The following is a 25,177-nucleotide window of genomic DNA, read 5'->3' on the forward strand; positions in this document are numbered from 1 at the left end:
TGGAGCCAACGGTGAGTCGAGGACGTTTGGCACTGCTACAACATTCTTCGAGATGTGCGAGGCACTCTTCGCAACGTTCCACCCATGCACGACACTCCTCTTGAGTAGCGATCTGCGAGCATTGCTCGAGCAGTTCGCGTTCAATGTTCTCCATTTTCAATTATTAGCACGTACTATATGATGTCTCGGAGCACTCGCAAATTTTTTATTTACACGAATTACAGTATGTGCAGAACGCGTTCTTGATGTAAACTTCCAAAAAGCGCATTATTATTTCCGGCCACTGATCAACTGGATCCAGCGAAATTTCTTTGGCCGCCGATGATAGATTCGATACGCTTCAAAGACATCTACTGATGTCCGAGCGCTAATTACATATCTATTATACGTTCTTTTGTCTGACGAAAAATTGCATCATCTAGCGGGGGCATGAAAGATCTATCCCCCACCACCACTAGAAGATCCCATAGATTATTCATATACATTTGCATCAGTGTGTGACACTCTACATTAGAAATCTCGATCGAGCAGAGAGAGACTTGCGCGCATATTTGCAGCGGCGTGTGCGAACCTGTTCATACGTGTTCAAGGCTACTGATACATCGTACGATTCGTCTTCGATGTAATTTGATACCTTTGCGATTAGCCGCCGTCAAAATACGCGGCAAGGCCTGAGAGCTGCATCGGCAAATATAACTTGCATAAAGAATATTCTGTATCTCTCGAACGGAAGGCTAGAAAATTACGAGACTTGAACAGTTATACGTAGTGGAATACTGTCTTCCAAGTGGATGCAGGAAGAATAACGAAAATTAGGTAGAAAAAAATAAAACAATTAATATAATATAATATAATATAATATAATTGCAAGCATAGAGTAGCGGCGTTTGCTTCACCTACAATGTAATCATATATCGTTTGTCTTCGATGTAATCGTATACCTTTGTGATTAGCCGCCGTCAAAATACGCGATGCGACGGAGGATGCTCTCGCTGAGCGAGCCCTTCGTCAGTCGCAATTATACCGTCGCGCAATTAAAAAGCGTACGATCGTGTCGCGAAAAAAAAAATGGATCGTCGCGCGGAGGAAGAGCGGGAATTCGTCCCGCTTATCGTTGTGGTGGACACCACAAGCGGACAACGTGTAGTTTATTACAGAAACTACATTGTTGTGGTGGACACCACAACGGGGCATCGTTCGGTACGCATAGTACCGAACGAATATTGAACAAATACACTAACAGTGTGGCGGTGGTGGTGGTGGTGGTGGTGGTGGTGGTGGTGGTGGTGGCGGTGGTGGTGGCGGTGGCGGTGGCGGCGGCGGTTCGCCGCGGCGATATCCGCGGCGACGGCGGCTGCAGCGGTAAGTTTCTTTTTAAAGAAATTTTTATTTTTTCTCTGTCCGCCGAATTTCGCGCGCTAGCGGCAGCGGGCGCGGGCGGCGGCGCGCGGCGGGCGCGGCGGCGGCGGCGGCGGCGGCGGCGGGCCCCGCGGAAATTGCCCGCGGGTGGCGGCGGGACCCGCGGAAATTGCGCGCGGGCTGCGGCGGGCCCCGCGGAAATCGCCGCGGAAAACCGCCGCGGAAATCGCCGCGGAAATCGCCGCCGATATCGCCGCGGAGAACCGCCATGGTATTTTTTAAAAAATACACGCCGGTTCAAAGCCATGGGATTCCTCTCTCTCCCCAACATCATCCTCGGTGGTACATACCGCTCTGCCGCGCGACTTACCCCCACCTTTCAATCCCACCTCTAGATCAGTGGGTGACACCACCCACTGCATCTTGAGGATCACCACCCACTCCCTGTATCATTCCCTCCCACCTGGGTAGGACCGCGGGCTGACTCCCACGCGCGGGTCAGTTCAGCGGGCTGACCCCCACCTCCCAAGTTAGGTCTCGCGGGTCACCACCCACCTCCCATGTCAGACCTCGCGGATCATCACCCACTCCGCGGTACGTACCGCAGGTACCCCCCGCGGCTACATTCCCCCCTCGCCCCTCAGCCCCCCTCATTGCCCCATGGCTTTGAACCGGCCTAGCCTTACTACTTTTTTCATTAAAGATTTTGAAAGTTTTGGTCGAAAAAAAAGTAAATAAATCTATGCTTATGCATATAAAGAATTTTTTAGCGCAAATATTAAAATTGTTAAATGTCATACCTACATTACATTAATTTTATATTACGTAATCATATTAATTTCATATTATATGTTCATATTAAATCTATATTAATTCTGTAGTTACATAATCGTATTAAATGTATACTAATTAAATATCAGATTTTACGCATATATTAGGTATTACATTAATGAATGTACACGGAAAGATTGATTTTGCTGAAACGTCTAAAAATATAGTCAGCTCTGAAAATAATTGTTGTTAGACTATCAAAATAATTATGTATGATGTTCACACTGATTGTTACAATGTCAAAACTTTTTACATTTCTTATCATGTTTGAACATCCTTCAAATTCTGATGATCCAAAAAAATTACATAAATTAAAAGAAATATGTCAAACGAACATAGATTGTAAAAAGCACCGAACATAGGTTGTAAAACATTTTTTTTTCTTAATTTAAGTAAATAATATTTTTCATTTTAGTAAACCATGTGTTGTATATGACTGTATATGAAACGCATTTTTTAATCAATTTTTTTCCCAGTGTGTGCTAAAAGGAATAAAGATTCTTTTTGGATCAGTTTTTGTTTAAAAGATAAAATTTTTGATTTGTCGATCGATAGTTCTTCGAACGGCACAGAATACGAGATCACAATGGTTCTTGCTTCTTGCGTGACGGCTGCAAATCGCATACTTTACAAGAACGTCGTAGTCTCCGCGCGTTGTTCTATATTTCCAATAAACTTATGCAAATACTGCTTCGCCCCACCGTCCGTTCGAGCCAAAGAAAGCTAAACAACCTGTCGTAAGCCAGTTCCAGTAGAAGAACGAAGAATCGAATTCCCTGGCGGAGCATTCGTGCCGCTTCACAATTTTCACGGCATTTATGTCCTTTGCCGTTTTCATCGGGAATTTCCATGACAGATGTCCGATTTCACCGAACGATGAATAAATCCCTTGCGTTCCGCGACGCAAACCGATTCTTCGACGTTCGCGATGATCGATGTTATTAGGCAGCCTGTTTAGCCTGGGCATGCAATACATGTCACCCAGCGGTAGGAACATGATTACGATCTTATCGGAGAACAGAATGACAAATTGTCCCTAACCCTTCAGGTCGGAGTTCGTCGTCTGAACTTGTATTGAAAAAAAAGGGCAAACACGATTGCTCCGTAACGTAACGTATTGCTCTCGCGAATCTGGTCGTGTTCGTGATTAATCTTGATTAATCTTTCTGCTAGCAAGGTACTTTACAGTCTGTTTTACAAGAACAGTTTCCAATGAAAAAAGGAAAAGAATGGATATAAAATCAATTCTAAGATCTATTTTGAAATTTTTACGAGAAAACATATAAGTGATTCAATAATATAATTTTCTGCGCGCGTTCAACATCTACTAAGGAGACTTAAAAGTTCAATAAAGAAATTATATCTGAAAGCAATTATTAATATGTTCATTGAATACATTCGTTGCTACAATGAAAATCGCTAACGTAACAAATTTTCTTCAGCTGCAAAGATATACGACATTTAACTATTTTGTTAAAAATTGTAATTCATATAATCGCAAAAAGTTGTCTTGATATATTAATTTGTTATGCTACTTTAACATATATGATTAGTATGTATTATAATCCTTATTAGATTATAGATTAGACTATAATCCCTATCTTTATTCAGCTATAAAACTTTGCTACTTTACAATACAAATAATCCTAATAATACGTTCAAAGTTCTTCTTAAAAATCTGTATTTTAAGTCCGGGCAAACAATTAGGTGTGCAATTTGAAGAATGTTTGTGAATGTTTGTAAATTCACCTAGAAAAATGTTGAGCACTGAGAACTGGTATGCCGTTTTCGACTGGTATGCCGTTTATCGCTAATTAAGTTATTTGCTATTTTAACATAAAGAACTGACTGTCCATACATTACAGCTGTAGAACTGCAGAATCAGTGAAGTTTTTCGTTGTTTCAACAAATCCTTTTTTGCGTGCACATATATGCGCCGGATAACACGGATGAAGCTTCTACGATATAATAAGTTACCGTAATATCGAAAATTCAGCTTTGGATTGGCTTTTACATCCGTGTGGTTAAAAAGGCGTTTGATAACGTTTTCGTTTAACAGAAGCGTATTTCGCTTGGCATGCATATAAATTATCTAAAAGCAAAATTGCTATGTAATTATCGAGTAAATGTTATGTTAATGGTTCCGCTAGTAAATATTCAGGATAAAGGATTGTATGCATGACCGCAAGCAACTTGGCACAAGGGCAAACGAAAAGCAGCAGCCGGAAATAATGCGAACCGATCGAAAGTTTCGCAAAGCGTAATACCGAACTCGACGACGCAAAAAGCTTCTAATGCGAAACTTCTACCAACGAGTTCCATCCGCTGTTTACCCCGTGACGTTTTATCAGACTCGGCGTGGCACGATAATTGCCAAAACGTTAACTACTTGTTGCATGATGACAAATTTCAATTTCAATTCATGCCGGATGGAATCTCGCTAGGTGAATATAATCGATATCGGCACGTTCAGATACGTCTCTCAAACGGAATTCATTTCACAAAAATTTATGATCTCCACTCACGAAGCGAAGTCAAGAAGAATTGATAGGCTACCATTTTAATGCGCCGGCTTAAATATAGATGCTCACCCAAAAGAGAACAGTTTTCGGAATAAAGTTCTGAACGATTGGGTGGAGAATTTCTTATCTTACAATTGAATTTTTTATCGCACCTAACGTGTGATTATATTCATATTCAATTTATATTCGATCATATTCATGTTCAAATTCAATCAATTCATAACTATTAATCCTTCAGGTACTACGTGCTATCATAACTTCTCATTATAGATTTTTTGGAACAAAAAGCTTTAGTCTTACAGTGGATTTTCTTCATAAACGATTTTCTAAGCAAAAATACCATTGTAGCTTTTCTGTACCTCTTTTCTGTACCTCGAAACCTGTTACTATCAGACAGGAATGCCTCAATTGTTTTGATCTGTTTGTTCGTTCAAAAGAACGTTTGTATTTTTTAGTCGCATTCCGCACCAGTAACAGCACAGCTTCACATTCAGCTCGGCCGTAGCCAAAGGATTAAACTTGAAAAATACATCACGCGTTAATCCTAAAATCGTACGTGTCCCTCCTATTCTACAAAAATCCGTAATTTTGCAATCCAGAACTGGTGCAAGAAACAAAACATAAGAAATAAAATCAGAATTGCGACATCAAGTAATATTTTATGCACGGTTACGTTCAACACAAGAAAAGATCGTATATTTGTATCCGGGGCGGTGGATGACTTCTTATCGATTTGTACTACCTCGGAATGCGTCAGACCCTCCTACCCTTACAGTACTTGCAGGAATGAGGCAGAGAATGGGGAAGTGAAAATACCGATCGCGCATAAAGTACGCGCGCCGGACAGCTCTCTTCCAGATTAAGCGCAATTTCAGAACGTAAGTTTCTGTTGATAATAATAAAATTCCTAAAGGGTGTCTCACATTTATAACATTTTTTTCTTAAAACAACTTTTTAATTGCTACTAAACAAAATTCAAGATGAAATGAGGCTGTAATACACAGAAGCTAGTTAAAAATTCGTTCAAATTATATTTTTGGATATGAAAACATCGGGTGTATTAACTTTCTCTTTGGAAGAAGACACTGGCTTCTTGTAATTTTTTTTTTCCTCGAAATTATTGTGTAGCGAAAGAAAGTGCTTTGAACATTTTATCTTTTATGATAACATGTTAACGCTAACATTCGCTTCGTAACGTTACTTATTACACCTTTGTGCTGCGCTAACAAACTTCTAACGAAGCAACGATGTTACACTTCCTGTTTATAATACATGAAACAACGCTCACTGTAAACGAGATGCAAGATCTAAAGTGCATTCTGTAAACTTAATCTACAATGTACACTAGAAGCCACAAATTCTTTATTAACACCCCATATGCCCATTTTTTATATACTCGGAATTTACGTGTTTCATTTATATACCTTGATTAGTTGGAAAAATGGTAGAATACAACGTAAAATGATTGATCTGTCAGTTTGGCAACTTTATCGTTTTACTAATCGATATAATATTATTTTTTATTAGTATCATAATTTATTTAAAAAGTAAGTAGTAAGTATATTATATAAATCGCGATATTAATAAAAAATAATAGTAGATTTAAAATAAATTTTAATACCTATTTAATGTTAATTTAATGCTAACTCTAAAAACTTAATCTATTTAAATATTTACGATCACTAATCATGATCAAATTATCCCACTGCCAAATGTGAACCATTCTTCACTTCAAATATCGTATGCGCATTTAAGTTTCTTCATGAATTATATCTAGAAAATATTTATTATAGGTAATAAAAATACATCAATGAATATTGAACGAATGATCATGTAGAAATAAATATTCTACATAGTATCTGGTGCATTTAATCGGAAATAAAAAGTGATAGCCGACAAATCGGGAACATTCGATTATTTTTTAAGCAGACCTCTTTTAGTCATCTTAAATAGATAATAGCTTTTCCAAATAACTAACGTTTCTCAAACATGCGCGAGGCAGTTTAATCGTCTAACAGCTTATAGCCTCGTAAAGTTCTGCCGCGGACATGTAACAGGATGCAATTCCTCCTCGTGAACTACGTGAGTTTCTAACGTGCCATTTCTAAAGTTTCTAAGCTAGTGCGCCACGATTTAATGTATCGCGGCGTTATTTGAAGATTGTTACATTAAGAAGATTGTTACACTAAAATGACATACTTTCATCGCCAATAGTCCTTCAAGAAGGTTGTTACTTCTATATTACGCTCTTCAGTAGTCGTAATGATTATCGTCTCTTATCAGACTCGACGCATTGCAGCTGTTGCTATTCACATTGAAATTGGAAGCGAGAAATCAGCAATTTCATTATATCACAGAGAAGATGAAACATCCATGGCAACAAAGCATTAATTTAAAAAAGAGAAGAATCAATCTTGATTTTGCGAACTGTGTCATGGACATGTCACAATCAATTTTGTAATTATATTGTCATTTAAATGTATTATTCAATTAATTAGCTTTTTCAATGTACAAATATTGATATTGTTAAGCACTCGCTTTTCCTTTAAACGTAATTAACAATGTTATTAGATATTTATCATTTGTAATTTAATTTATAATTGATTTATTTTAAAAAATTTTTTGTTATTTTTTATTAATATATGTTTGATAAATTTCCTACATTAAGCATTGTGAGAAATTTGTTTCAATCAATTAAAATAAATTTAATTAATTTTTTAAGTAATTTGTAAAAGCTAATTTTTTGGACCATATGATTTTATAACATAAATGAGCAACTTTTAATGTGCATCTCTTTATATTTCTGATGAACTTTAATATTTGTCCTACTGATATTTATTTTACAACTAACATTTGATATACATCATCCTTTTAATAAATACATTTTGTATCATATGTTACATTTAATGTCTTATAATGTTACAATTCATTTAATATACTTCATTCTGAAATTCTAAAGTAACGTTAAATAAATATCATAACAACTAATAAAATTACATTATTGTTATTTATGTTTAAATTTATGTTTATTAAAGCTACTGTATTGATTTATTGGAAATGTAAAATCTCTTTATAAGAATTAAAGTAAAATAATAAATTGAATCTCTCTAAAAATTCATATTTTGTCAGCACAGAAATGTTTTACTAGAAATGAAATTCCCTTTATTATCAAAATGTAATACGAAATCAATTGATTGCTTACATAATTATTGGATATATCATACGTATAACGATTATATAAACATTATGTTGTGACAAAATAAATTTAGAAAATCACTGATTTCCCGATCTTTTGACAGAAAAGTAATTCGAGTTGGAATTGAAAGAATTCACGGATAGATAGAAAAGTGAGAAACATGAGCCTACATAAAACGTGACCTCTACGTAAAGCTGAATCGATTGTCGCGCCCGTTTTATCTCCAGTTAACACCTGACATACCTGAGAAAGGAACTCTGACGTGAACTATCCATGGATGTTCCATCCGTTGTGCACTAGCAGATATCTGAAACTTCACAGATAGCTGTCTATAGGGCGCTTCTCCAACAACACCTAGGCCGTATTAGCGGAGGACCGCGAGAGATCTACGAGCGCTCGTGGTATGTTTGAGAGCAAATGAGTTATACACCACTTACGGAATAATGCCTGCACGTAATCATAATACGACGCTATGAGATTTATGATATCCCGCCATGGATTTATGTTGCGTTCACCGTCGGCCCTTCACACAATCGTATAGCGCGATAGAGAAAAGAATCAAGGTACTTTACCGTATAGCTATTGCGATCAAAATATATATGTGTTTGAGTATGTGTAAGATCTGAAACAGGTATAAAAAGATTATTTGTTTATTATTCCCTGAATTACGCGCACACTCGTATTTTATCGTGGCATCACGCAAACAGATTTATAGCTCTTTGCCTGTAAAGTTTGTCCTATAATGTCTAATTTCTTTCTTCGATCTGCTCGAAGTTCGAACAATCAAATAATAAAACACCTTGAAACGATAAGATATACGTAGTGATTAGGAATGTGCAAACTATTCAATTTGGATTTGAATCTCTATGATTCAAATCTGTACTATTCGAAAAAATTTTTTAGTCTAATAATTTAATTGATGACATCATTTTTCAAATTTGCGTTTTGCGTACACTACCATTTTCTTCACTATGATCGAAATGCGAAAAAAGAGGAAATATATAAAGTGAGAGGATAATTCGAGGACATTCACACATAGATGTTTTGTGGTTTCTTTTTTTTATGAAACAATAGTATACAGATATCTATAATAAATTACATTCGTAATAATTCGTGATGTTCTTTACAGAAATATATAGATCGGTGAAGTCGCGTATCGCGTTCTCTTGTCGTAATTTGGTCTCACGTGATCCATCGCACGATCGCTAGAATTCTATTTAAACATATGTCCCTCGAAATGTAAGCTCAGCTTGAATGCCTAACGATTTGAATGCCATGCGTCACATGTTCGCGATTAAACGTTTTAGATTATACGGTGCGTTGACACATTTTCATTTATTTGCCGATAAAATTAATCAAAAGTTGATGGTGGCAGACAATGTTACCAACTACGGAAAATTTATACGCTATAATTTATGTAATTTTATTTCGTAATAAATATATTAGCATCGTTATTCATCATGTATATTTAAACATTAACAAAACGCGAATTTCTGATATAAATATTAATGGAAATTGTTTTCCGCAAAAAAGGATTAACTTTGCGTCTAATATGTTGTTGTCGGACACCATCGAAATCTTATGCAACGTTATACGCAACTCGATATTAGAGTTTCTTTGCGGCATGACAACTTTTCGGTAAATACGATTCTACGTTGCTTTGATTTAAAGTTCGGATAAATAATTTGTAATTTTCAACTCACTTAAAACACACAGGCCAATTAAAACGTAGCACTTGTTAGTAATTTCCTGGATTAAACTTTATTCCAGTTTTAAACGACGCGAATGCGAGTTGGAGGAATGTAGAGTCGGATCGTGTACGGTGCGTTTAACAGGACGCAATGTAATTCACAAGTACCATCATCTCGTGTATCTTGTCTGCGAAACGTTCTATTTTTTCATTTTTATCACCGTTTTACTACTTGTATATTCAGTTTTACATGATGCGCCAGCGCAGTGGTTGGTAACATTTATCCATCAACGAGTCGTTGTTACTCGATATCTTGCATTCAAACTACAACAGTAAAGTATCTTAAGTTGCTAAAAATTAGGAAAGCTCAGCAATTACCATGTTCATTTTTTATTCATAACCAGTTAAAATGCTTGAGGTATGTGCGAAGGGAAAACCGTTTGTGTCGATAGCGAACGGTAAATAAATGATACAGCTTGTATACGTTTTAACAAATTTGCATAACAATGTATTTATACATTTAAATATTAAATAAAAATATAATATCTTTTTACATGTAAATAATCAATTTGTAGCGCGTTTAATACGAGAATTATTGATGTTTAACGTATACAAAATGTATGGCTATTTCTACTATTTCCACTATTATGACACAAATTAACAAATTTTGTTATTATATTTTATAATATTTTTTAATTATTAATATTTAAATTATCCAGATTATTAAAATTTTTAATTTTAAGTAGAGAAAGAATACACCGATATAAAAAGATTGATATAATAATTCACATTAAAATAATTAATAAAACAATTAATATATGTTTGTAAAAAACTCGATATTTGATGCGTAAAAATTGTTTTATATTACGCGCACAATAGCAATTTTACAAATTTAAATTAATCAATTTCATCATACACTTTTACATATTGCAATAATAATCATGAAAAATTTCAAAAGATGTTATAAATTTGATCAAAAAAATAAAAATCAGTCATTTTGACTGCTTTGTAATAATTCTAATGCTAATAATAAGAGTATTATATTAATGATCTTCCATCAAAAGTTGAAACAATTTCTCCTTTGCTAAAATATAGACATTAAATTTCCCGCAGCTGTTAGAAATTTAATATAAAACATCTTGACGACTGCGGTACAAATTAAGATTTTCATATTGCATAATTTGGCAAACTGAATAAAACTTTGAGAAAAATTATTTCTCCTTTGCCAAAATTATAGACACTATTCTGATAGTTGAAACTGGGATATGAAATATTTCCATGATTATGATAAAAAATCAAGACTTTTATATTATATAACGATCAACCGAGGAATAAGATTTCGTTATTTGTATTCTCGAGGTGTTCAGTTTATTAAAATTCTTTTCACCAGATGAGAGCTTAAGAAGTGCGTATTTTCATATTTCATAGATTAGCTCATTTTTCGACAAAGAATAATGTCGCGACATGCATCTTTTATAAAATAAATTGCAATAAAATATGTTAAAATATGTTAATAATGTAACATTTACATTCCTGATCCTGTCGAATAAGCAACTATGCAGTGTATATTCTCCAAATTAATTTCATCCGTTTTCTATTTCATCAAGATGTTCGTTTGGTTTGCCATAAAAAACTCGCGTTAAGCGTTAGGTAAGGAAACCGTGATTGCTGCGCGAATATCTCAATAATTAGCATTGGGATAATAATGACAATTAAGATAATAATCGGGATAATAATAAGTCGGCGGGATAATAATAAGTTCTGCTCTGGCCCTAACATATGCAGGGAAACACGCTCGGTCCCACTCGTTGTTCTTATAACTGTTTTACGGCGTCTATCTATAAACCGAGAGAATTTACGGTGCCCGTAGAACTTCGCACCACTTTTTACGTCGTGCGATCGTAAAGACGACGTCGTCCCGAGGATGAATTTACCCTACCAAAGCCTCCATCGTCGTTTAACTTCAGCCATCTCGAGGCTGTCATTTGTTAACATATACATATACGTGCGATATATTGCCTTACGTTCTGTACCTTTATTTTTCTCTACAAATTCGAGGTTGAATATTCCAGGAGGCAAGTTCTTACAAGTCAAAAACGAAATAAATATATTGCTCGACGTATGCACGTTTACGAGATATCTCCTGGTTTTCATACCCTGCATAAAATAAGGGCAATAGAAATAAGCCACTCTTAGCAAAAGAAATCGACCTTCATATCCTCGCCGCAAAATCCTTACTGAGTCAGCACGCCCAATGGATAAAAAAATAACGGTTCGTTGCATCTATCTTGCTAATGTCTCTGCCGACTGTGAGCACATTGAGAAGGCTGTAGATCTCCGAGACATTTCCCCGCGTGAGTAGAAATATCAAAAAAATATCATCACTATTCAAGAATACACACGTGATGCAGTGAAATTGGTAGCGAGATAAAAATATTGCTTGACGAATGTGCACACGTTTGCAAAGGTATTTCCCACTTCTCGAATTCAGCGTACGTATTATTCGTGAAAAGAAACAATTCTTTACCGACATTGTTTGTCTCTTCCTGCATGAAATTGCTAAATTCCATCGGCACAGATCTAATAGAAGGATTTAAGCTCGGCAAGTATTACACCAGAGATATTCGTAACAACAATCTGTTGCGATAATTTCACCAATATATTTGATGTTTAATAAAAAAAAAAAGACCGAGAGAGAGAAATGCTCAAAGCCAACAATTATTATTAAACGCAAAATTTTCAAGCTTTTCATAATCGCGAAAAATTAATAATAAATTTGAAGTAAAGTTCAAATATTTGTTTGTTTGCAAGATATCTTTTGCTTTTCACACTCGAGATAGATGATGCGTATTTTTATTATTCCACACGCAAATTTTATCTTCATTAAGTAGCGCTGCAAGTGAAAACAAAGCTAAAATAGCAATCTGTTGGCTCAATTATCAATCTGTTCGCCAATTTACCGAGGGGCTATAATTCAGAACTGCAATTCAACGCGTAAAAGGCAAATCAACTCTTAGAGAACGGCTTGCAAATACGCACGAAATGTTCTATAAAATTCACACGATCCCATCAAAACTAGAAATGGAAACACTCCTTCGTGAGAATGGATTCTGGAGAATTGAATGGCGAAGAAACTCTCGCAGCTGCAATTCCCTCGGTACTACACAAATACATGAGTGCGCCGCCGGTAAATCTCCAATTCCCATTCAGCGCGATATCGCGATACATTACGAATAAACTCGAAAAGACGGCGCGGGTGGATTATTCAGTAATAATCGCCCGATGCAGACGAATCTGGGAAATGGAGCGAGACGAACTGTCAGACTAATCGGCACAAAAGTGCACAACTAATCGCCGTCGTAACGAAGTCGCTTTCGAAGACTATCCTATGTTGCGAGAAGCATAGTCGAAATAAAAGTGACGTCATGATGTAAGCGATGTAGCGCGATATACGTAAAGTGCGGAGAATTTCACCTGTGAATTACTTTTCCTCTTAATCGCTCGGTGCAAAATAAATTCCGTGAGAAATTGTTGCACCCGCGTTATAAAATTAGTTCTGGTCCAATTTAAAATAATCCAAAAAAAGGTGCAAAGATTAAATGACGACCATAGGGATAGCGTGTCACCGTGCATTTAGAAGTCTGTCTCGATTCGGCAATTAAATCCTACCTGTAGTTTACATTCGATGTGTGATGACACGTGTCTCATATTTATACATTAAGTTTGCTTCATTTTTTAAATATATATTTACATTTTACTTACTTGAATTCTTACGACTCGAGCGCTGCTGTCCGTTGGACAGTTTGTTAGATCGGCGAGGCTGCGTTACATCGGTTCGTTGCAATATGCTACCATACGGCAAGAAATCGTAACATGCGTCCGAGAATTACGATAAGTCACACTCGAAAGACAGGCGAACGGATCTTCGGGGCATGCGGAATGTTTCAATAACATCGCCATTCTTGTTGCCCACGGATTCTTTGATTAATTAGAAAGCAAAGCTGATTTTCTTTCTTCCTTTTTATTACTCAACAGGAACTTTAAATAATATTTATAGACAATAAAAAGTGAAACTAGGTCAAATCCTTCGGGCTCCGGTTCAAATATTTATTGATTTTAAGCATTTGAAATCTATTTTAGATTCGATTTTGCTAAATATTTAATTCAAGTAAACTTCTTTAACAAAATTTTGACAAAATCTTCATCTTGATTGAAATAGTTTTCATTCTTAATTGATCAAGAGAAAGATAGCAATAGTGAAACATTTCGCAAAGTCGATCAATGTAATTAATCTTCTCATGCAAAAACTCAATTCCTTCAGAGAGACATGTGAGAGAGACATGTGAAAACATAATTATAAAGAAGTATTAAAGAAAAATTATAGGGAAATGCACTATACAAGATAACAATGGAAATATTAACAATACATTAGAGAGCGCTGTGAATTTTCATAACTTCTAAAATTTCTTGAAATAACGAGTAAGTATAAGAGAGATGCCTTCAATCTTCTCATTCAAGCTCTTTATTGAAAGAGCTTTAATCATTAGCGTAAAGTTTGTAGAGCCTTTGTGCGATCTCTCAACAAGAATGTATCAATTAAACTATTACATAAAGTAGAAATATTCGATTATATACCGAGACGTGATCAAAAACACACGAGAGAAGATCAACAGCGATACGCCGCGCGCGTCGTTTCATCTCATCGATATCGCGTGGCGTATCGTTTCACACGAGAAGATGCAGATACGCCTTTCTTTGAGGAGACCCTCGCGAGACGGATCCTTCCCATTAAGTCGCTCTCGAAACTCGTCCTTCCGAGAGCCCTCCGCGCTGTACCGTGACGTTGCTGGCAGCAACACTCAATGACCCTCGCAGCATATGGTTGCTGGGCAAACGATCCATTTAACGGTTCACCGAGAAACGCGCCGGGCGATCACTACTCGTTTGGAACGAGGCACTCTCGAAGGATCCCGCATCCTGTTAAATTTACACTGCGGTCGCTCCGTCGACCGTCATTACGCGTTCGCAACAGGATGCCGGTATTCCGATGGCTTCTCCGCGCTGTCGTGTATCTTCTCTCCGACGTCGCACAGAGGAGGCCGCTCTCCTCCTCGGACGCGGGAGAAATGAGCGCATTAACTCGTCCTTTCGAGGGGATACCGGGGAATGAGAAGAACGACGGGCATCAGAGGCATCAGCGGCGACAGCAATGGCAGCAATAGCATTAGCATCAACAGCAGCGAGGGGCTGCCGACCAACGAGCGGCAGGGACCGGCGATGGATTTCGGGGGTGGATTTCGCATACGGTCGTTCATCACGTCACTGGATATCGCCGCGCTGTTCGGCTCTGCCGAGGGACAGCTTATCGGCGCGGCGTTCATTGTGTCGCTGGCATTCGCGTTGTTTGTAGGATCCCGGGAGCAGCGGCTGGCGTGATGGGCCAGGCAGGCGGCGTAGGCGATCGCGTGCGGAATGTAGCTCTGGTCGACGCTACCGGAGAACAGGATGCTCGCGAGGGGCCCGACGGCGAACACCGGCACATCCTCTCCCCCATGCGTCGCCCACGCCCTCGGCACGCCCGACGTCTGTAATTATAGTCGTTACAGATGCAATTACTGCGCGCCTAAATCGGACGCGGAGAGATTGCACGGGGGCTTCCCAACGCATCTTGTTGGTAGAAAATTTAACGGGGTCGATAAGAACGCAAATGGATGAATTAACTCGGTAATAGATGACTAATGACAGTCGCAAATTCATACGCAACTAGGGTTAATTTGTGAAACAAAAACGGATTCAAATACTTGTGTAATTAATTACCGAGTTGTATTGAAATTAATCACTTGTAATTTAACGCTTGCAACGAGAAAGCTGAAGAAAAATTGAATTAGGTCTAGTTTAGATTTATAATCGTATTGTTTAGAATAGAATTCTATTTGTAATTTTGCGTACCATGTAGTAGAGAAAACATATGAAAATTCAAAAATACGATCTCGGCAAACATTATGACTTTTTGATCTGACAGACGTCATAAAATTTCGAAATCATTTTATGAAACATCTGTATGACGCTTTTAAGACATCTTGTGTCCCGATTTGTATGACATCTTTCAGATATTATTTAAAACGTCTTTCAAACGTCTGATTAGGAATCATTTTTAGACATTACATGGTGAAGTAAAAGTTACGCAGAGAAATGCACGTTAATAAGAAAACAAGAACGCAAAGAGGAAGTTCAGAAGAAAAAAAAAACGTAAAAAGGAAAATGCTTGATAAATCGATATATAAGTAATTATTTATATAATTTTGAGAACAATCTATCTTGCTATAAATAGAGATCAATTTTTGTCGTTAGCAAAGTTAAGTATTAAATCAATGATATATCGATTTATCAAGTAATTCCAGTTCTTGTCTTGTGTTTTTCTTTTAAGTAATTTAAGTAATGCGTTTCCGCAAAGTTTCATCTTAATTGTGTCAAAGTGATACCGAATAAGATTTCGGAGCGTCAGACTTTAATTAATAGTAAATATTTTTACAGTTATAAATTTATATAATATAATATTTAGATTGGTCATATCGTATCATATATATTTTAATCAACAAATAATGGCAGTAACATAAATAATTAAATAATCGAAAAAAATTCTGTCCAAAAAATGTTGAAGATTATTCATTGATCACGAGAATACTATTTCGCAGACTGTCGGGTAACGGAACATTATTTTTTAATAAATCGTCCGCTTTTATAACTGCGACTATGAATATAGTAATAAAACAACAGCAGTAGTAAAACAAACTTTTCATGGCGTTTAATATGTAAATTGAAAAATGTAATAGCGGGAAACATCGAATTGTTACAGATACGTATATATGTACGTACGCACGCATCTGTAAATCGCATATAAAAACAATTTATTTTCCAAGAGACTTACGTTTATGTCTCTTTACATGCAGAACTCTATATTACACAAATAAAATTTAACTTGTAAAATGCTCATTAAAAGAATATTTTTGAACTAATATATTATATAGCAAAAACAATAAAATTAATTTTAATAAAAATTTCATTCTATGCGATTTGCAAATCTAAAAGAGAAAACTTCTAGTTAATTAATTTTTATATTATGATCGCGTTCAAGTAAACTATGCATCACAGTTTTTTTATTATATTCATACTATTTTACTTTTTTTTTCATGATTTCTAATCAGTATAATCCAAGAATTGGCAAAAAATACTATTCTTTTTTATCTCATTGAAATTCGTATTGCTTTAAAATTGAACTTCTTCCGACAAAAACGGCGACGTACATTTTAGAATTAAAACGAGAATAAAATTAAAACAGCTGGTTCGAAAAGATATCGCAAGTTCTAACTACGACCCACTGTAGTTCACTCTGCATTTTATTTCGCCCGCGGCTACGCGGTGCGGTTTAAATGAGGCGCGCTGTTGCGGCGAAAAAGAGAATTCTCTGACAATATTTCTTTCTCGCCGAGACACCGTAGACTCTTTGCCGCGATCTCGCCGCGACGATCAGATGAAAGGCCACGGCACGTCCCGGAATAGCGCAATAGACTCGGGGAGAAATGGTTTTGTGAAATGAGAAGGTGGAACGAAGCTTTATGCTCGTAGTAGAGACAACAAGTGCCAGGCTGAGGTGGCAATGATGATGTGAAAATGCCTATTTTATCTTTCGCTTAGTTACCCTTTTTCCTACGAGTTACTTTTACGAGTCTCAACATCTCAACATGACCCTACATATATGAGCAAAGGTTGCAAAAGAAAAAATAATTTTGCATCGAATTATAATCAATTCAATAAAAATTTATTTGTGGCACATTAGTAAGCATCAAATGGTATAGGTTTTAGATTTATTTTTGTTTTCGCCAAGAAGATATGGACACGATTTCCTTCTTCTTCCTTCTCCCTTTGTGATAAATTGATAAATGTAGTTCTAAAAGCATTGGATATTGTTATCCTGACTGGACATACTCTGAATTTCATAATTCAAGTAGAGTCATTTAATATGTGTATATTCAATATCTCTTTGCAAACATCGAAGCGGATTTTGATTTAGTTGAGATTGAAAGCAAACTATTCATGCAAAAGATTCAGTAACGAAAATATCAATAATTCCAGTAAAGTATCTTGACATTGCAACGACACAAAAAGGATGCGCTGTATTCACTGAATGAGAATTATACAAAAAAACGAAGTTGTGCTTTTCCTAAGAATATGTGAAACTAAACAAAAATATTATTACGAATTTGTAAACAAAGAAACATAGATAGATAGATAGATAGATAGAAATTTTATTGCAAAGAATATAAAAAATAAAAACGCGATTTTCTTTAGTTTGGTTCATCTTTAAAAATATAAAATTGAATTAAAAGGTTCGGGATAACAAAAAAGTTGCTAAAGTGTCGGATATAATATAATATATAACTGTTATTTATCTAATTATTATATTATTAATATAATGAATTATTTTGTACTCTGAGGGCCGAAGAGAACGACGATTTGGCTAATTACAGTTAAACTTGTATAATAATTGTGACGTTTTCGAAAACTATTAAATACACATTCCAATATTAATAACTAGATATAATTGTCGTTTTTAAGAAGTTTAAATAAATTCTCTTTTTGAACAAATATCACACAGCCATGCAACTAGATGAATTTTCGGTTTCTTATAATTTACTTTTAATATATAACTTTTTAACATATAATATAAAAATCTACATTTACAATCTATATATAATTTACATATAAATATATACATATTTCCTATGCACTAACAAAAACAAGGTTTATTCTGCACAAAGTGTGTAATTTATTTCATTTTGCATTTGATTACATATACAAAGTAACAGCTATTTAATTTTAGCAATTTCCCGATTGCCACTCTGTGACAATGTACGTGAAAAATTTCGAGAGAACCTTTCCCACGGCAGACTACTTGCTCGGCAATAATCGCGTAACGAGAATAGTCGCGCTTGTTGAAAATACTCGAATAAAAATTCCGCCCGCGTTTTCGCGCATCCCCCGAATCCTGCCGGCGGCGTCCACGCGTCCCCTGAGAGAAATCCTGCCAGCAACGATGATCGCGTAAAACAACGTTGGGTTGCTAGGCGGGGAGCAGGGGCAGGAGGGTGTAAGTGGGAAAATGGTGTCTTAAGGAATTATGGTCCGTCGGGAGAGAGCGTTAAATATCGTAAGGGGTTAGCGTTATCCGCCATCAGTACATCTGGAGCTTGGTATGTTCTGGTATTGGGTAATGCGAAAGCTCGGAGATATCGCGGAACGAAACATACCTCGTGACTTTATTTCCGGCAACAAAATCTATGGAATGGACTGAGACACTGAGCGCTTACCGAGATAAACAAGAGAATTAGATACAAAAGCAATGTAATGGCTACAGCCATTAGATATATTAAAGGAACGTCTAACGCAACAGATTAGATTAAATTCTTAATTCGTCTATCTTGTACACATTTATCATAATATAGAATCCAGAGCTTCTATTTATATTTTTAGAGACAAATATATATTTGGAGAGAAATATTAAAGTTACGTTTAAAGTTCTTGAATTTTTATTCTTTCCGCGTTGCGTCTCTTTTTCTCTTTATTTTCTATAAAATAAACTTTGGTAAAAATAAAAAGAAGTATTTACCAGCGAGTTTTATACGAGACAAAAAATTCTGACTGCGCAAATAAAGAGCAAAGAGGGTTGCTTTAAGACTTCCACAAGAGGCGGATACTTCATGCAGGGTGAACACCTCTGCGAGCCAGCGGGATGAAGTCGACCGTGCGGGGCGGAACAGATTTGTACCAGTTTGCGCTTCGTGAATGCGGGAGAGTGCGCAGCATAATACGTGGACAAAAGAAACGGCGCGATGCAAAAGGCGAGTCATCAAAGCTGAAAAATTCTCGTTAATTTACGCGCTACATCGCGCGAACGAAGGGAGTCGACGTGTACTAAATATCTCGATATCAGCTCGGCACGATGTTTAATTCGTCCGGGATATCTAAAGCATTAACTCCCAACGTGTAATTGCAGGGATAAATCACCAAAGGTAATAACATATCTGCTTTTTATTGCGCCGTGTCGGTACATATGAATTGCGAGGGTAGATAAGTCGCGCGCAGTTCCAGCATAGAATATTTATATAAAGTAAACATATTTCGCGCCACTTGAATATCGATTATCATACGATAATTCCTATAATTGAGCAGTGGAAACACGGTACCATTTTTGTTAGTCAGAAATATGAAAATATTGAATATTATGATGTTGTCTCACCATAAACCACGAAAAAGAGTTCTTATATATGGGTTAAGCTGCGGAAACAGAAATAAATAATACGGGAAATATTGTTTACATCATAAATTATGTAAATATTTCTCGTTCATAAATTTTTAAACGTTTGATGTTACGTTATAGTATATATATATATATATATATATATATATATATATATATATATATATATATATATATATTTTTACAATTGAAATTTGTTTTTACAGTAAAACTTTTTGTTTTTTTTTAAATAATAAAATCAATTTCAAATTATAGTTTTATGGGTCACATTATTACACAAAAAGAACAATTTTGCTCGCGGTATCTAAAAATTTAGCTAGTTACAAGTCTGAAAATAACTTACAATTAGTTGAAGCCTCAAAATAAATTATGTAGAATATTTAAATTAGAATGTCGAAATTTTTTATGTAGCATTCATCATTATAGAACTTTCTTTATAATTATTTTATGATCTAATAAAATTATTTTCAGATGTATTATATATTTAACTAAATTTTTAGATACTTTAGCAAAACTGTTTTTTTCACATATAACAATACGATCCATAAAATTCTCAACATTAAATAATTTGAAATTAATTTTATTATTTCAAAAAAACGGAAAGATTAATTGTACTAAGAAAATTCAATAAATCCTCATAACATCACATAACTTTGCTATAGTTCAATAATTCGCTTTAAGATTAGGCGATAGACAGCAACTGCCGAATCATCATCTTTGCATTCTCGAGATAAACAATTTCAAGTGGAAATTAGGTTGCTGTTTATCTCGGCAGCACCATATGCACGTTTACTACATACTTCGTATTATGATTATGAGATTTGCTGCTAATACTGGCTGGGAGATCCAGATTTACGCGCTTAATGCATACCTGACATTTACCCTGTAAATCACATTCTCGTAAAACGACAGCAATCTACCCATGTAAAATACGGGCGCTTCTTGTTTCGCGTGATATCGATTTATGCGAATTTACGTTTACACGAGAGTAGACGACCGCGCGAACGGGGTTAAACGATACTATCGTAGCAATATTATGCGATACTATCCTAGCTTCTACTATATACTCATAGGCATTACCGTATGCATTGCAACAGGCATAACAGTAAAGCGTGCAATGTAACTAATTTCTCAAGTAGCTAAACGACATGTAGAATTGCCAAAAACACGATTTATATGAATAAAAATTTTCTAAACTCGTACAATGTATATATAGTATAATCTGCATCAATTTCTGTTTTATTTTCTAATTATACAAATCTTAAAACTAAACATTTTTAATAATTCCAAGCTTCATAATAATTCCAAAAAAATGTTGAAAATAAATCCTGTAATATTGTTATAATTCCCTTTTTGTTTAAATTTTGTTACAATTTATAATGGATTATGTCTTCTTATAGTTCTTCAAAGTATCTAAAAGGAATGAAAGGATGCAAAGTCGGATATGATTGATTCATGACTGAATTTAGACAGAAAGGTTTTATTAAAATATTTAAAAATTTAATTAAGCACAGATCTAAAAATAATTTTGCTAGACTACAAAAATAATCATGCTCAAAGCTGATGGTTAAAATGTAAAAAATTATTTGTGGCACTGTTCATCGTGCATGAGCGTCCTACATAATTAATTTGATGGTTGAGCAACATTATTTTTAGATTTATATTCAGCTAAATTTTTAAAGACATCAATACCCACAAAACTGTCCTTTTCGTGTAATAATATTGGAGCAAATTTAAGCAAGCATTAGATTTTATTTTAGATTGTTCTCAAAATAACGAAATTCTTCATCCGACACTTTTCTCTAATGTTTTCCATCAGACAGTCACTTGAATTCTGTTTAAAGGTAACGAAATGTCTCGTTCGGTTCCTTGCAACTTATAAGGATCACCGAGAAAGGACAAGCAGGTCAACGTAATTTATCGCTCCAATAGCCCAATCCAGATTTTAATCAGTTTCTTCCCACTTGCCGCTTATGACGATTCACTCTGAGCATTCCAAGGAATTGAATAATCATGCTCGAGAGTCACCGTCAAATGATACCTTTATAACTTTACGAACGAATTTTCTCAATGCATTCCGAGAGCGCCGCAAGCGAAAAGATTGTACGAATTATTACTTTGTGATGTCAACGAGCTGGATTTTTAATATCGCATATACGCAATATAAAGAACTTGACTGTGCAAAATTTATGAGAAAAATCAGCTTTTTAATTTTCAACATTAAATATCTTGACAATTAAAAAAAAAACTAAAATCGTTTTCAATTAAATCGAGATTTCGTAACTTCTTTGTCTCGACGTTTTATAATTTAGTGTAGTGGTACATACAACGAGGTGTTTCGTAAAAATGAAAATTCATACGGTTGGCAGAGACGTAAATTCGATATATAGGTAGGTATCATTATTTGTTAATCAAGATTAATTTATATTAATCTTGTAGAATGGCATAATAGTATGGCACATCATGTTTAAATAAGATAGTAAAATCGTAATTATATACGGCGTACCCAATTTCCGCGTAAAATTTGTTAATAGCCACGCCTGCCGTATCGGAGACTAAATTACTGTACGTACGTGTTTGGCATGATAATATAAAGCGAAGTACGAATAAAAGCGCGGGATGATCTACCACCCACGTTCCGCGATGTAGCTCGGCGACGTCAAATAATATCCGTAGCGTAAATATTCGGGGATGCAAATGTATCCGCTTGAAATGTTGTAAATATAAAATGATATAAAACGGTGAATACGTGAGAGATCGCGAATAGTTGTGAAGTATACGACAAAACATTTTTGTTTACAGATTAGTATAAATTCAAATCTCTATGTAAACGCATGATGTGTGAAAACCTGTAAAGCGGGAAATGCGCGTAACGTAACACGATCGGAAGATAAATACGAATTCTCGAAAAGCTATGTCAGCGAAGGAAATTAAATCAATACGCGACGAGTGCGAATAGAAGTGTCATAAATAAAATATATAAGGTATAAAGTATGACAAGATAAATAAAACAGTCAACGAATATATTGTATTATTTTGTTGCATTTTTCGTAAGCAATTGGACACGTATCGCATTCACAATTTCTCTTCATACATTATTGATTCGGTACACATTTGAATTTTGAAGAGTCATTTATCGGTGGAATTCGTATTAAAAAAAAAAAGAAAATTAATTTCACCGGAAAAAGATTAAACAAAATCAAACGCATTTTACTCCCAATATTTGTATATAAAAATATTTGTATATATAAATATTTGCGCGATACGTTCTAATCTATCAAGTGATTAAAATATAATTGTATAATAATATTATTTAAATTTTCTTTTCAGGACTATTTAATACGTAAAATCACGACATTACAAACAAATTTTCTAAGCAATTATTATTTTAGCAATGCAATTTTTAAGCATAAAAATCTCCACATTATCATAATGTGCATGCTCTGATTTCAAATTAAATTGGTGCCTCATGCTCGATCGCGTAGCTCTTTCATTAATTTTAACGGCAAAATTAAAAATTCCTAGCGCCCATCGAACGTGGTATTTCAGGAAATTTCACTCGAGGAAATGGTTGGAGCTAGGCAGTCGGAAGTGTTTGGTAGAATATTTCACGATGGAACAGCGATGGTACGTGATGGATTTTCGAGCGCGGTCTCGATTTCGCCACTCGATCATTCTCCGATCCAATAAACACTGGTGAACTACCACTCACGCGTACGGAAATGAGAATGGGCCTCTCTTACCTGAATGGAATCTTTCCCAGCCTCTCGCAGGATGTTTCGCGGATGCATGTAACCCGGGCCGTTGCTGTAGAGTAACGTCGAGTAGGGCTGTCCGTCAACGTCCGACACCTTGCTGTCGGAGCCTGAAGGGAAGAAAAATTAATGAAGCGATTTGTCGATGGAATTATTGATGAATAATCTTACGAACGGTCCGAGGCGAACGGAACTTGTTACATTATTGTATACATTCATCAACACGGTCTACCGAGAGTCAATGTCATCGTAAGATATCAGCCATCAAAACTGAATAATTAATTTCATGCTCGAGGCAATTCAAGTTTTCTTGCTTGTTAAGAAAGTTAAATGATCTTTCGCCTATACGCTAAGTACCAATGACTGCGGGATGACTCTCTTAGAGACTTGCCCCACTTTTGGACATTTCCTCGACCGCGACGACGGTAAACTTCATTCGAAGTTTCTCGGGTGCAACACGTTTACTTTATTACCATCAACGGGTCGCTATTACGCGACGGGTCGCCCGAATGACCTCGCCAAGGACGGGGGCGGGATGTTTAACGGTGGAGCGGATGAAAAAAGAGGAGGCGGAGAAGAAGATGTAGGGGGCGAAGGGATGAGTAGAGAAAGAGAAAGAGACTCCGGGACATGCCCGGTGGTAGATATGTTTTATTCAAGGCGCTTTCTTCTTTCTCTCCGCGCGCAGCCACCTTCAAAAATAGACCACCACCGCGCGCCGTTTCAGCCTGTCCGTCGTTTAACAATGTATAATTTAACCGTTTATTTGCCGGTGCGAACGCGCGGCGTTCACTCTAATCGAGGCGGTCGGTGCCGCTTCTCTTTAAACTTCCCCTCTCGCATTTTACGCCCGATAGACCGAAACACTTTCTTGTTTCTTCGAGTAATTGCACGCTTGTTGCCGCTGCACGTCATGACTCTTGACTGATGTGCATACACCTACCGTTTCGCGTGCTGCGGCACTCCGACTGGGAGTAACGAGAAATCCGGACGGAGGAAATCATTCATAGTGATCCGTCAATCTGTTTGTTAATTTTATGCAGGTCCTCGATGGAACAAGGTAATTGTATTTACCATTATATGCTTCCTCGCAGACAAACGCGAGGTTGTCACGAAATGAGAACAACTTGGAGGAAACTCGTTTTTCAAAAGCGTTGAAAGATCGATATCTTTTACGTTGAAAGCCACGGGAGCTACTTGAAAAATATCGCCACTGACGATGGGCGAAAGTCGACCAATTGTATAAGATCCTTAATCCTTAATCCTTAATTGGATTTCGATTGAATCGATCGAGTTAAATAACTCGTTGACGAGATAGTTGAATTATATGAGAAAAAGGACCATCGTTTCGGTAAACACAGCGCATCCCCGCCGATGCTAAGCACTTCGCGGGGAGTAGGTTGTAACACTTTAATTGCCCATCTGTAACGTCTGACCTGACGTGTAATACCGGCATCGGGATAGCGAAATGCGCCGCTACTTCAGGCTGCCCGACAGCGTCCGGAA

General features: G+C 36.1%; 1 protein-coding gene across 3 annotated transcripts in view; it reads right to left on the reverse strand.

Annotated features, from left to right (window-relative positions):
* Positions 1-7,861: 7,861 nt before the first annotated feature.
* The window catches only part of LOC105193959 (alkaline phosphatase), a 204,364-nt gene continuing 187,048 nt past the window's right edge, over positions 7,862-25,177 (reverse strand). For 2 of the 3 annotated variants that reach the window (XM_039446365.1, XM_039446364.1), the window contains 2 exons: positions 23,660-23,781; positions 8,949-15,183 (listed from right to left, as the gene is read on the reverse strand). In XM_039446365.1, the coding sequence (XP_039302299.1) occupies positions 14,734-15,183; positions 23,660-23,781 (572 nt within the window). In that variant the 3' untranslated portion in view covers positions 8,949-14,733. Of the gene's footprint in view, positions 8,531-8,948; positions 15,184-23,659; positions 23,782-25,177 lie in introns of those variants that run through there. The other variant, XR_005574230.1, reaches the window with a different exon arrangement.

The sequence above is a fragment of the Solenopsis invicta genome, chromosome 2, assembly GCF_016802725.1.
Source record: "Solenopsis invicta isolate M01_SB chromosome 2, UNIL_Sinv_3.0, whole genome shotgun sequence".
Taxonomy (NCBI): domain Eukaryota; kingdom Metazoa; phylum Arthropoda; class Insecta; order Hymenoptera; family Formicidae; genus Solenopsis; species Solenopsis invicta.